The 14,586-nt window shown below is 37.9% G+C and overlaps 1 protein-coding gene across 1 annotated transcript in view; it reads right to left on the minus strand.

Annotated features, from left to right (window-relative positions):
• Positions 1-12,984: 12,984 nt before the first annotated feature.
• ATP6AP1 (ATPase H+ transporting accessory protein 1) overlaps positions 12,985-14,586 on the minus strand; it is a 48,358-nt gene continuing 46,756 nt past the window's right edge. Inside the window, exon 10 of the mRNA XM_071552507.1 lies at positions 12,985-13,704. Coding sequence (XP_071408608.1) covers positions 13,495-13,704 — 210 coding nt within the window. The 3' untranslated portion in view covers positions 12,985-13,494. The remainder of the gene's footprint in view (positions 13,705-14,586) is intronic.

Here is a 14,586-nt window from a genome sequence, read left to right on the forward strand (position 1 = left end):
ACAAAACCCTAAACCAAACAGGCTTTATTATGATATAAAGTGAGTCAGCTGACATTTTAAATAGAAAAAAACCCCCAAACAGCTACTTAAGATGGTAACAAAATTAGTTACTTAAGATGGTTATATATAAATATTAGCTTTATAGATAGGCCTTCATCTCCAAAACAGTCCTTTATTCTGATCTTGGTTGAGCTAGTTTTGTGGCTTCCTAACAATAGCAAATTCTGCATAGCCTCCCCTGATGCAGACAGTTTTTTCCTCTGTCTCTGTCAGGGGCTGGTCAGCTGCTCCCTGCTTTTTCAACCAGCTCCCATCTCTGAGCTACATGTTCTCAGCTCGATCCCTCACTAACCATCCCTGACATCCCAACTGGCTTTTTGGTAGTCAGCACTCAGAGTGAGATTAGTTAGACCCTGCTGCTTAGCCTTGAAGGCAAAGGGAACCGTGCTGTCCACAGCCTCATTAAAAGCCATTTATTCTGCTAATATCTTCCTCACCTGTCTTCTTTCTTGACAGGCCACGTGGCAAACTCAGCTCTGGAAAACACTTTGACAGACAGAGCCAGAAGGGCCACCTGGGCTGTGCTGTTACTGCCACATTTCGGTCACCTCAGCAGTCTGCCTTGCATCCTGGCTGCTTTCTCCAAGGCTAGAATGACACACATCAGCCCTTTTCCCTGCAAACACACTGCAAAAGGACTTATATTGTACCCTGAATTTAAACAGCAACACCAAAATTTGAGAGAGACACATAGAGACCTGCAGAGGTGGTCAGAGTTATTGCGGATATGACCATTGCAACAAAGGCCTACTCCTTAATTAAAAAAATAATATATATATTTAAAAAATTAATTAAAACTCATGATCAGTTTTATAGATTAATATACTTGGTTACAGCTAGTAACTGGTATGTCACAAGCATTGGCTATGTCAAGATCAGGCAGTGGAGTGAGTGACAGCTGAGTATAACTGAACACACACATTGTGCTCTTCTTACCTGAGTTTCAAAAGTCTGTATACAAGATTCCCTAATTTCCTACTAATTCATTTAATTTTACCTAATTTTGCATTTACAAAATTTTTGCCTAAGTTGCTCTTTGCAGTGGTTCTCTGTTGTTGGCTATAGCATGATTGGACTATATTTTCTTACAGAAAACAGCAGACTGCCAATACATTACACTAGAATCATAGTTTATAGAAAGCACATGCTGTATTTGAAACAAACATGGAAAAAATTCGAAGTTACAACACATGAGCAACTATTTGTAACACTTAAAGTTTCTCATAAGCGCTGCTATTGCAAAGGTCAGTATAATTTGAAAGGTAGTAAACTATATAAGTATATAACATTTATAAGTAACAATTATAAACTTTATATGTATAAAACATTTACTACTTAAGGTGGGGTTTGGCAAGATTATTTAGGGACTACGCAGTGCGCTGTCAGCACATAATAGGAAAGAATCCTCTGTTAAAACTTCTCAGTAATCTACACTAATGTATATTTCTCTGTGTCTTATCACACCCCAAAAGAAAGAAAGACTTCTCTTTTTTTTCTTTTGGGTGGGGCGGGAAGGGAAGTACCTTTTCTTTCTTTAAATCTCTTTTGCTACAGATTATAAATTATTAGTACTTTTTTGTTAAAGCTCATATGTATATCCAAGGAGTTTGCATTAATCAACTAGAATATCCACCAAAACCAACAAAAAAAAAAAGATGACAAAAACTATCAAAGCAAGTCCATTTAGAAAGTGAATTTTATTCATTTAGCTCTAGTTATTACATTATTCAAGTTTCCTGCCCCTGGGCAGAGAGCTGAGCCTTGTTTGCACTATCTGAAACAACTTTTTCAGAGGAAGAATGAAGTTTCCCAGTGTTTTTTTTTGTCTCACTTCTGGTATGCCCTTTTATTTTTGTCTCTCTGCTCTGTCTTTCCTTTCAGTGGACTTGCTAGCAGGCTAAATTACAGAAAAATCATAATTAAAAATGGTTCCTTTCCCTGCTTAATAGAACATAGTCACTAGAGCTCAATTCTTTTCCCCACAGTGAAAATGTTTTCACACTCAATATCTCAAGGGAGTTTTCAAATCTGGCTTTTCAAAGGACTGTGCTTCATAACTTGCTGAAAATCTTCAGGCTTCACAAAAACTGAATCCCCTCTGTCATTTGTCTCTAATCTCAGTACAAAAATGGATTTAGTAACTTTCATTCATTCTTCAGATAATTAAATATAATTATTAGTATTGTGGTCCTGAGGTTCTAATGTTTACCAAGCTCAAAGAATTACTTGCTCAAAGGGTGGTTGAAGGAGAAGGACAAAATTCTCCTACAGGGAGAGTAAGGGATTAAATGTATCTCACTTCTTCCACTTGAAACTTTAAAAAGTCTTTTGAATACAGGACTGTTTACAGGGCTTATCCTAGTTTTTTTTCAGTTTATATGCAAATCAGATTATTTCTCTCATTTTAGCTAAATTATGTGCTAAATTATTTATATTACAGTCTGGCCTACAAGACTCATACTGAAACTGTGAACACCTTTCATTGAAGGTTTAATGTCTAGTTTCCTTCTAACTTGAAAGCTTGTCTTTATCTTGAAAAGAAAGAAACAAAAATCAAACTCTGCAATAAAACAATTAAAATAATGTTGAAAGTTTATTTTAATTTACTCCAGTGAAACAGATCTTGCTTTACCACTACAATAAGCGAGGGGAAAATTACGACAGTTGTCAAGAGTCTAAGTACCTTTTAATCTAAAATAAAAACTTCTATTTTTCCAGTTTATTTTAAACTAAAGCTGTTTCACTGACACAAAAGAAATAATGGTTCAGATCCTCTGCCTAGAAAAGTGTATGCTCAGCCATAAAATGAAACATAGAACACTTTGCATTTGTGTAGCATCATTTACCTGAACATTTCATGGCATATCTCAGTAATTTTTACCATTTTATTGAGACAGAAATCAAGGCAGATAGAGAGGAAGGTCTGCAATTTGGAAAGCAGCCTGTAACTGGGAGTACTTCCATGTTAGGAGGGTTAGCTTTCTATGGAGTTTATTTCCAGTGTCCAGAAGTTTAGGTTCAGCTGGCATTACTGTATTGCACAACATCTGTTTTTATTAACTAGCCTGGTGCTTGAGGGCCTTTATTTCACATCTTTTTCTAATTTCGAGCTGCAAGTATCATAAAATTGTGTCCAGAATTTGAGTCTGATGATTTACCACTAAAGGACTGTTGTGGTTTAACCGCAGACAACAACCAAGCCACACACAGCCACTTACTCACTCCCTAACCAGCAGGACCAGAGAGAGAATCAGAAGAATAAAAGCCAGAAAACTTGTGGGTTGAGATAGACAATTTAGAAAGGAAAGAAAAAGCTGCACACACAAGCAAAGCAAACCAAGAAATTAAATCATTGCTTCCCACGGGCAGGCAGAGCAGGGCCCCCTCCCACATAAGAGTTACCTGGGGAGACAAACACCATCACTTCAAATGTTGCCTCTTCCTCCTTCTTAGCCCCTCTTTATATACTGAACATGATGCCATATGATTTGGAACATCCCTTTGGTCAGTTTGGATCACCTGTCCCTGCTGTGTCTCCTACCAACCTCCCATGCACCCCCAACTTCCTTGACAGCCTGGCAGTAAAAAAGCAGAAAAATCTTTGGCTCCGTGTAGACACTGCTCAGCAATAACAAAACTTCACTATATTATCAATTCCATGTTCAGCATAAATCCAAAACGTAGTCGATGCCAGTCACTTTGAAGAAAATTAACTCTACCCTAGATAAAACCAGCACAATGACATATTGTAGGTTGTCAGTAGACGGAATGATAGTCAGAAAAAATGGAAAGCCACATAGTAATGCTAGGGATGAAGATCAAACCTCACTGAGATATGAACATCTGCCAGTGACACCTATCTCCATGCAGGACCAAACACTACATCTCAGCACAGATTTCTGCAAAGGGAATGAAATCACAACTCCTTATCACATTTCCTACTATACCTCTTCAAGGTAGAGTATAAAATTACATACTTACACAGACAACTTTTGAGAATCAGCAAGTTACTTTATTTACTCCTAAAGCTGCTTAGAAAGAGGTTATGGCAGGCTGAGGCAAATACCAGACTATGCAAGAATAGGAGCAAGAGCAGAAGAGTAAGTCATAGAGCTCAGATGTTTGACTGTCAGCATTCTCAACTGGTTTGCATCACTAAATGGGAGAAAAACTGAAAAATGATTTGGCTAACATGACACTTCATTCATTTCACAAATCAAAACTCACACTGAAATCTGGCAGTCCCTACTTTGTCTACCAAACCTCACTGCTACTCCTTATTCTTCTCAGACTGAAGAGTATGCTGTGAGAGATATGACATAAGCGCTCTTCAAGAATAATTGGTACATCTAAGTGGTACACTTCTAGCAATAAACTTAATTAAAGTTTTAAAAGTTCAAGCTCCACTTATAGAGCTACTTAACCAGTTGCATCTTTGATTGACTTCTCTGCTGCCATTTGCATGGAGTGAAACCAGACCCTGTTGCCTTTGGTGTTTTGCTACCAGAGATACAGGAGAGAAGATTTTGTTAATGAAACAGAATGCATTTGTTTGTATTCAGCACTTCATTTTATAATCCTCCCTTTTCCTGCAGTACATGTAAACCTGATGATAAGCCCTTTGACACAAAGTGATGCTCCTAACACAAGGACTCAAAGGGTAGACTTTTCCTCTCTCTTCAGTAAAGGGATTAAAATCTCAGTGACTATATCTAATTTAGATTGGGAATATAAGGGGTTTGCCTTTAAAGACAGGAGGTTCACAATCCTATCACTCAGCCACATGCTTTATGACCTCTTGTTCAGTAGACCATGAAATGGGCTATGCTGCATTCCTAAAATCAGGTCAAATCAGGCCCACAGGAGAAGATAGTAAAATTACAATGCCTTTGAACTAGGTCATCATTTCCAAATTTTGCAGCTCCTTAAATACAGTTATCATCACAGGACATCTGTCAGATTGTGTGGGCAGAGGAGAGAAGGGGACACCACACTGTGCTGGCACAACCCCTGACACTACAAAAACAAGGGGTGCCTGACACCTGAAAGAAATCTCTCCCAATTTGCTCATAATTGCTTGGCAGAACAGCAATTCCTTCACAGATTAAATCATCGAGTAACTAACAGGTAAAATTCAAAACTTAAAGGAAACTTCATAGGGTTGCTGTGTAAAATTTTTCTATTCAATTTTCAAGCTGTTATGTGTTCTGGTGAAGTCCTGCTTTGTCTCTCAAAGCCTGTTGCCATGGAAGTGACTGATATCAAAAGTTAAGCACCATAGCCTCTATTTCCTAAACAAATAGCAGCTTTTCCCTCTGTAAACAACTGTAAGTGGGCTTTGTGCCACTCTCAGGTATGCACTGCACTTGCCAAATTCTTTTAAGCACTGAGCTCAGATCTAAGCAATTGGGTCACCTAACTGGAAGGACCAGCTAGAAGGTGCTGTCATGTGTGGGCAGAAGGGGTATATTCTTGAGTTTCAGACTTCACAGTGTTTCAAAATCCAGTCAGGTCCTCCCTCACTTCTGCTGCTTACTCACAAACAGGTTCATTGCAAACATGGAGAAAAGGTTAAAAATGTGAGTTTCAGCTCATGCAAAGCTTAGACATGCAGGTGGACAGCATTGCCCCATGAACAAAAAGGATGAAGCAAAAGAAGTCTCACTATTCAGCTGTCATGCCACTTCTACCTGTGAGGGAGCCTGATAACACCTTGTCTTTTTGGAGAAGAGGTGGCAGGAGCCCCACATTACAGAGAAGGGAGAAATAAATCTGCATCATCTTTGCATTAACTCTCAGTTTTTTTGGGGGATAATTGCTTATTTTAGTGTCTTGGCCAAACCACATGGCCCTACACGACCAGTGTCATTTCAGATATAAGCTGTGCTCTTCATTTAATAGACAACATGCTGTAGCACCAGTAAATAGAGGGCTATATTCTGACCAAAATCTGCACTTTTTACATACGAATGAACCAATTTCCATCAATATGTCTTGATTTGGAGATCTTTTCTGTATCAGACACTTGTATTAGTATCTGATATGAACTGATTACCACCACAGCACCACCATCAGAGTGAGGTTACCAAGTTCCTTAAGAGAAGTATCTAACAGGTAATTGTTTAACATTGGATTTAGTGTTTAAAGGGATGTCTTGGATTGAACTGGCAAAATGCCAACTGCCTGTAAGATCGTTCTCCTTCTAAATACACTAAAACAATAATAATATAATGACAGTAATGAAATTATGTCACTTAGAACACTAATGGAAGACATCATCTCTGTTGTAAGTGCCCTTTAGACTCTCCTAGAAAGGGTGCAAAGGGCTGGAGCACAGATTCTGTAGCAGTTGAAATGTGCTAACAGTTTGAGACAGGAGTCCCTGTCTATTACACTATCAGAGAAGCACACGAGCTATAATTTTGCTTACTATGTAATTTCCAGATACAATGTAGACAGCTTTTAGAGTGAGACACCCTTTGCACAGCAGCTGAATCCAGCCTTGGATTTGTAGGAGATGCACACACTGCTGATTAAACAAGGGACAGATTTACTTAATGAGTAACATGCAGTGTTATGGACTCTTTGATGTGAGACCTTTGGCTACTTCAGATGGAAACAATGATCTAACTGAAGGAGGCCCTCACCTTTCTGATAAGGCAAAGTGCTAAAAGTAACTAGCTCAAGTGTTAAACAAAAGTTCCATAACAAACAGAAAATAGTAATTCATTAGGCACAAGCCTGTGTCTGTCTTAATTTTGGGGTACCATTTTTATACAGGGAAGAGTTTCAGATAATTCAGAAAACTGAACATTAATCTTAAGGTCTTTACCCATTGTCAGAAGCATAGTCAGCCCAGCAATCTATGACCACCAAACCTTTTCCACCCCCTTGAACTTCAGAGTGCTATAAAAGCAATTATAGCAGAAATGGGTTCAAATTATGTAAGAACGTGAGGAAACTATAAATTCTCTGATATATCCACTAAGGAATTTTTTGTACTATTTAAGGGAAAAAACCCCAAACACACAACCAACAAAAACCCCTCCATACTAATTTCTCTTAATTTAGGTATCTATTAGTCATTGTTAGACCACAGAAATTGGTAGCAGTAAGCCATTATGGTCTAAATTCTGACTCAAAACCAATCAGTACACTGACAAAAAGTTCTGTGGAGTTCTAATCAGTGAAAACTGATGCAACTGCTGCACTCATGTTATATAAGTACATATCCATGAAAGCTCTACAAGCAAAAGCAGATCATGTATCTTGTAATTATAATACTAATTAATTATAAAAAGATAGATGAAGCCTCAGATTTTTCTACTCAGAATTCAACTTTCTGTTTCAAAAATTATGGGATCCAATTCTGACAATTCCTGTAGGCAGTAAGATAAATGTGGTATAGCTGCAGGCTTCCCTCCTCCCACTTTCAGCTACCTCAGAGTTTCTGGAGCACAGCCAAAGAAGTGACTCTTGGCTTAGTTTGCAGACAGCCCCAAAGTGTGATTCTGGGAAAAAAAGCTGAAGACTTGGGCAACCTTCCAAGACAAACCAGCATGACAGAGGTATGCACAGCTCCACTGGAAGTGGCAGGGCCCTTTGCCAGCCTTACCTTTCCAGGCAAGGACTCTGACAAATATTTAGAAGTGCAAAGATTCCCATTATTGAGGAAAAGAGGATGATCTGTATTGACTTTCCTCTTTTACAATTTTTTTCCTCTTTAACAAAAGGGGTTGAGACTCTTTGGAGCCTGGGACATCCCTGTTCAATAGCAGTCTGAAAGATACAGAACAAGACAAGGTGGCCACAGCTGAGATTTGATGCTCTCTGGCCATCTTCTGCTGTGGACAATCTCTAGGGGTCTTTGTAGCAGGATACGAAACAGAACAGTCCTGAACTTGCCCTGACATAGCTTATTATCTGAAGCATGTTGAAGCAAACACATTCCCTAAAGAGAGCTGGTCCCACCTCTCAGGCTATCAGGAATGTGGTCTTTGATCCTGACAAGGCACTTGGATGCTTGCCTGCTTTGGTTTCCCCCTCTGACAGATGTAATAAAAATCCTCCCCCAATATTGCTATAATATTTTAAGACCTCAGTGTTTGCAGCTATCTGCTTTGCTCCTCTGCCAGGGTTTTATTACTCAGCAGCAAGAATGACAGACCCAGACAGCTACTCTAGTGCAAAATCTGAGATATTATATCTTTGGTGGTAAAAGGGAGTGTGGACTTAACAAACTGCCGAAGCACAGGTATACTTGAATGAAAGGCAAGGTAGATAGGGACAATAATATCTTAAACCACTACACTTCAGTGAAAGAATAAAGTGATCCCTCTGTTACCCATATGCATCAATATTTATCTAGAATAAATAGGATGCATGAAATTATAATTCAAACACATCAGAAAGTCCTTAATTTATCCACCTTCCTAAATTACTTTTAGAAAGCATTTGATATTTTTAAGGGGGGACAGGAGTGTTTTTGGGTTTTTTGTTTGTTTTTTTTTAATGTTGTGAACATTATTTTTGCACAGTTTTCATTAACTAAAAATAGTTGCATACAATGTCGTGGTGACTGTACACCACTAATTTCATGTTGCTTCTACGCAACTTGTTAAGATAGACTAAAAATGAGTTTCCCAGTCTTTCACTGGACACCTACGTTGCTATTTGCAAAGCAGAAAACATACAACCATTCAGTAAACTACCTTCCATTATGGCAATAATGAATGACACAAAAAATAGTCTAAAACTAAGCTCAGCTATAATAATTCAAGAACATACCAGCTCCAGGAGTTATACAGAAATCCAGATAATCTGGAGCAGGGAATCTGTGTTCAAACTGGAGGTATACAAATAGTTGTGGTGAAGAGAAGGAAGACACTTCAGTTGTGTGAAGATTTGCTCTTGAGTTCAGTGACTGTTGTAAGTCTCCTCGCCACCTACATAAGTAGGAAGACTAAGAAAGACACTGTCCTACATTGTGGAAATGAGAGGCTACTTACTTAGGGAACCACCCCTTGGCAAGATCTTGATTCTTTTTTTTTTCCCCTCTACTCCCTTCAACAATTTTTAAGCCTTTAGAAAGCTTAGTCTCAAAGAAATTGCTTCTAACTCCTTGATTTGGAATTAAGTTTTGATAAGGAATGGACTAATCTGAAAGCAGAACCTTTATTAGCAAATTGAAGATGAGGTTTCTTTACTGAAGATGTTAGACACCACAGGATTTTTTGGCATTTGTGCAGACTGAAGGTGTTGTTTTAATTCTGGTTTTGTTTTTCAATATCCAACCTATTTTAATTGGCCATAAATTAATCTTTCATAAGTCTGTTTTGCCCATAATGGTAACTGGTAAGTGGTGCCCCTCTCTTTATGTTGATCCACAAGATTCTCCATCTTATTTTATTCTCCTCCTGTTGAGAAGGAGGAGTGGAGAGAGTTGCCAACTGGGTGTCTGACAGCCAACGAAGTTCAACTCACCATAGGATACAGGGTTAAAAAACAGCCTTCAGGAAGAGGAGTCCCTGCCCCTCTTGTTTGGGTTGTCTCATCCTCTTGTTCAGTGTACGAGTAACATTTTCACTACACTTGGACCCACAATCATCACGATCTACGGAGACTACTGCTGTTTTTTGTTGTTTTGATTTTTTGTTTTGATTTGGTTTTGTTTGTTTTTGGTGGTTTTTTGTTTTGTTTGTTTGGTTTTGGTTTTGGTTTTTTTGCCAGAAGTGACCAGTACAGAACATTTAGGCTTCTTCTTTTATCTCTGATTATCTTAGTAGTTAGCTTTTCATGGTCATTCCTTATTTTCAGCATCTATAGTTTCTCCTGCTGGAGTTCAGTTTAAACTAAATACTTACAGAACCCTCTAATACCTGGGTACTGCCTAACAGTTCAGCTGACTTAGATTTGCATATTATTTATTTATCTGTCACACAGAAGAAAAGGAGGAGCCAATTACATAACTGCATTTTCCCTTGCAGATGGAGTGACTTTTCTTCTTCCTTTACTGCCCATATAAAAATACTACTCGTGGACTATTTCTATTACAATTCTGTTTCATTATAATTAATTTCGCAGATTCTAGATGATTTGTGAAATAAGTAATTTTACAGGCAGAGAAACTGACAGACCAGGACACAAAGCAAACCTGCGTCAGAAAGGGAGTTGAGAGTCCAGCTTCATCTCAGCTATCCTTTCCAAAAAACTATTATTACTGAATTTTGTGATGAAATATCTTAACTTATGACTTCAGGATTTTTGTGTTTAGATTTGGGGTTTCTCTGGTTTTAATTTTCATTCTTCAAAGTTAAATTGCTTTGTTTAAGTTGTGCCATAGAGTTTTTTTCATTTTCTTATTTTTTCTTACTAAAATTTCTTTTGTTTCTATATTTTAAAAATATTTTAAAATCCACTTTTTATAACTGATGTTTTTACTCATAATCCCCTTCATCTTTACTAAATTCTTTTAAGTGGTAGAGAAATGAGCTAGAACTCATAGAAGTCAATACTTCTGATAAATTTAGTGAGCTTTAGTAGAAGTTTTAAAGGCTCACACTTTCCAGACAGAGCTAATATGCTGTCTGGAACAGCTCCCAGACCAGGCATGTTTTAACAAGTACACCTATGATTAAGCTGAATTGTGGAATCAGAAATACGCAGAGCTGGAAGGCCCCTGTCAGGTTTTTAACTTTATTCAGAAAGGGATACAAACAGAGACAAGTGCCAAATCCTCCTAGAATTTCCTGGGGCCCAGTCCTATTTTGAAAAAAAAGACTCCAGCCCTGCTAAAATAAATGATTGGTTGCCTGTCTCCAGCCACAGGGCAGTGTGATGTGCAGTTGCAGGAGTCGGAGAAGGCATGGGGACTCCAGCAGCCCGCATGGCCTTCTGAGGGAGGGTATTGGTGTCTGTGTCCAGGGGTTGGCAGCAGGGGTGGCTTCTTTGAGAACAGGTCAGAGCACCAGGGTGGGTGTCTGCCAGCCAGACAAGGTCAACCCACCCCATGTTGACAGAGAACAGTCGATTCTCTTGTAAGATGGACTGGCCATTGTCTCCAAAGCCCAGTCCACCTGGCCCCCAGGACAGCTAGAGCTGTAGACAGTTCCTTTCTTTTTCCATTGTCTTTCCCAGTACAGATCTTGCAAGGACAAGCCTACCACATCAAGGGCTATAAAATGTGATTTGATCTTTCCATTACAAGGATATCCCAACTCACTGCCTCTGTGGACCTACTCTCCAAAGCATTCATGGTATCATTTTTGTGAGAGAAGGTAGAAAGTAAAAGCTTTTCTCCATTAAAAATGCCTTCCCCTTCACCCTGCCATGTGTTATATCATACACAAGCAAACAGCTCTTCTGAAAGAGGCTTATGTCTTCTCTTCTCCAGAGTCCATCCCAAGCAAGCAAGAGTGTCATACTACAATCAGGGCACTGTGAACTTTCCTAGAGTCCACAGGCTCAAGAGAAGGCTGAACAAATTCATGGACTATAACTTTGGTATCCAGAGTTACTGAATACAAATGCAACACTTCTGCCTGAGGAAGTACCTGAGCCGAAATGGTGGGGAATGGGAGTAATACCAGGTGCTCACCATACTCATACCAATGCTGGAGATAGGATCCTGAGCTGGGTGACCTTCTAAAGCTGTTCTTCAGTTCTGATACATCACCATTGCTGAACAAAATATAATTTCATTCCAAATTTTGTTGAAGCTAGAAAAAAATCATAAGAAAACTGTCTTCTACAAACCATGTCCTTTGTAATAGCCTTTCTCTCTTCTAGTGATTGCTCACATGACTATTAAGTCAATTTTCAGTTGTCACATTCTTGCAACTTGCTTTGAAGGGAGGATTAATAAAACAAGTCCAGTGGTATCCTGGCAACTAATTTTTCCAAAGAAAATATGCCTTTCTAACAGAGGGATTTTGTGAAGATCAAATACATTTTTGAGGTTCTGAAAAATATTTAGAAAAATACTACAATGAGGAGACACCTCTGGTAGTTAAATGACAGCTTTCCTTTTGTTTTTCAGGTCAGGATTGAACAATTCAGGAGGAATAGTTTCAGACGGCATTTAATTTACCTTTTGGACTGCAAAACAAAAATGTGACATCCAGAAACAATGGATAGAAACTGTTGTCTGCCTAGTTAAATAGTCAACTCTGTCTTTCCTGTGTATCATTCTACTATGACATGGATCAAGATCAGAAAAGTTAGAATTTTTCTCATGTGAAAAATGTGCATCAAGGTGATATTTTGTGGTTTTTAACTACTAATTGAATATACACAGTCATAACAAAATGTTCCAGAATAAATAATAAGAATGATACTTTTTAGCATTTTACAATTGCTCTTAGTTCTTTATAATACTTAGTAAATCATTCCAATGAGAAGATCTACTGTCTCTATTAATTGAAGAAGAATACAGCACACTGTGAAAGTTTTGGGTTTCTGGAATCACTGAGGTGGTCATAACATGCTCAGATTTACACAGTACATTAGCACTGTGGTTCTAATGACTTTTTTAGAATAATCTTTTTCTTTTTTTGTTCTTCTGTGAACTTCAGAACTACTCCAAAGATACCTGGAAAAAGGGAGATGCTAAGAAAATTACCTTATCTCTGTTAAGATGCTGTCTGCACTGACACATTGAATCATAATAGGTTCTGAACTTGAAAAGCTGCATTAATTGCCATGACATGAAGCTTAATTTTGTGATCCGTTTGGACAAGAAACCATCTTGCTAAGTAACTCCATCAACTTTCCATGGCTAAACCAAACATGCTTCAGTGTTACTCAATATAATTCTCACAGGTGTAAGATAATGTTAGAGGGAAGCTAAACCTTCATCTACCCACTTTCCTTTGTGATACCATATCTGAAAAAAGTGATGTATTTTGAAACAATTCTCAAGACCATTTATTTAGTGACTTATTAGCTTTATTAGTTCTGTACATTTCTGGATGCTTTACTCAAAAGAAAAAATTACAAGACACATTTCAGCCTTCTTAAGATGCAGCATCATCATGACATACTAAAGAGCCTTTAGAGGGACTGGTATTTTCCATATATAGTTTCTCATCAAGTAAGTTATTTATCCTTCCCAATTATTTCTGTTGTGATATCCTTTCTTTACCAATAATAGTTAATCTGAAGGCAGTTTTTAATCATCTTTCTAATAGTCAGAGACAGTAAAAACCTCTATAGCCTCACTTCAGAACCTTAACACAAATAGCTGTTAAAGAAAGACAGTAATAAAGAGTAGAATTATTGTTGTTGTCAAGCATAAGGATCACTTTTATATGTAGCCTAATTATCTCTTTCTGCTATGCTATCTTTTTGGGTTACACATATTATGAAGTAAAAAGGTTATAAAAATCATAAATATCAGACTAGGAAAAGCCACAGCAGCATTAAGTCAGTCTGTGGCTATTCTGTTTGAGGAACTGACAGAGCTGGACCTTTGGGATCATCAAATCTGTTGTTTGTTGTGAGCTGCATGATCATATGAATTCCGTAAGTCAGAATCCACACTAAAATTATAGATGTTACCAGGCCCATCCAGATTCCAGGAGTGAAAAAACCCGTACAGTCACTTGCATAGGAAAACTGATTGTTTTCAATGTTGAAGCCTTGAAGCTGAAAATGAAGAAAAGTAGATAGATGAGTGCAAAAAAGCTTGGAACATATTCCCTATTTTCAGAATATATGTGGTAATTAAAAACCCCACACTTTTTAATTACCAATCATACTCTGCCCATGAAAAAGAGTGCAAACAAAATCCCCTGTGTAACAATTTTCCAGGTGTGCTTTTCACCTAGGAAATTAAAGATGTTGAATCCATTTCTTTTGTAAGAAACAGGTTTCCTGCTTCAGAAACTTGTATTACTTTTAGAGCAAAGTCCCAAAATGGAAATGTGATTAGTGTTCTGCATTCATTGTAGTCAGATCAGAATTCTGGACCCATGTGATAAGTATATCACTATTTGTTGATCATCAGCTCAATGACCACTTCAGAACCAGGAAACTTAAAGCATTCAAAGGTATGAGAGTTACGACCTCCTCAGATCATGAGATTTGCTGAAATACCCTGAGAGATTTAACCAATACCTCCTTGACAAACAAAACTCCTGGAAGCTACCTTAAAACACACCTAATGAAGATGACCTTTTTTGCTGAGTTTTAGTGAAAGTTCAAGGAGAAAACAGTTGTAAAACCTTTCTTCCTCCCTCCTTAGACATCAAAGACTCAAAAGAGGAGGGAGGGCTTACTTTATTGAGGTATGGGTATGTGTTGCCTACTAACAAATGAAACCTATATATGCTCTTCCAGCAGTTAGAAAAATCTGTAATCTCTCTGCTTTCACTGAATTCCCAATGTCTGCCACTGACGAGCTCCTATCATACATATTTTTCTTCAGAAAAATCAATTTAGAGATACATAGCCACCAATTTTACAAAAAGTATCAACAAACTGAATGCCTTTGAGATCACTAACTTCCTAGAAATTTTGTTCAAACCA

The sequence above is a fragment of the Pithys albifrons genome, chromosome 3, assembly GCF_047495875.1.
Source record: "Pithys albifrons albifrons isolate INPA30051 chromosome 3, PitAlb_v1, whole genome shotgun sequence".
Lineage (NCBI taxonomy): Eukaryota > Metazoa > Chordata > Aves > Passeriformes > Thamnophilidae > Pithys > Pithys albifrons.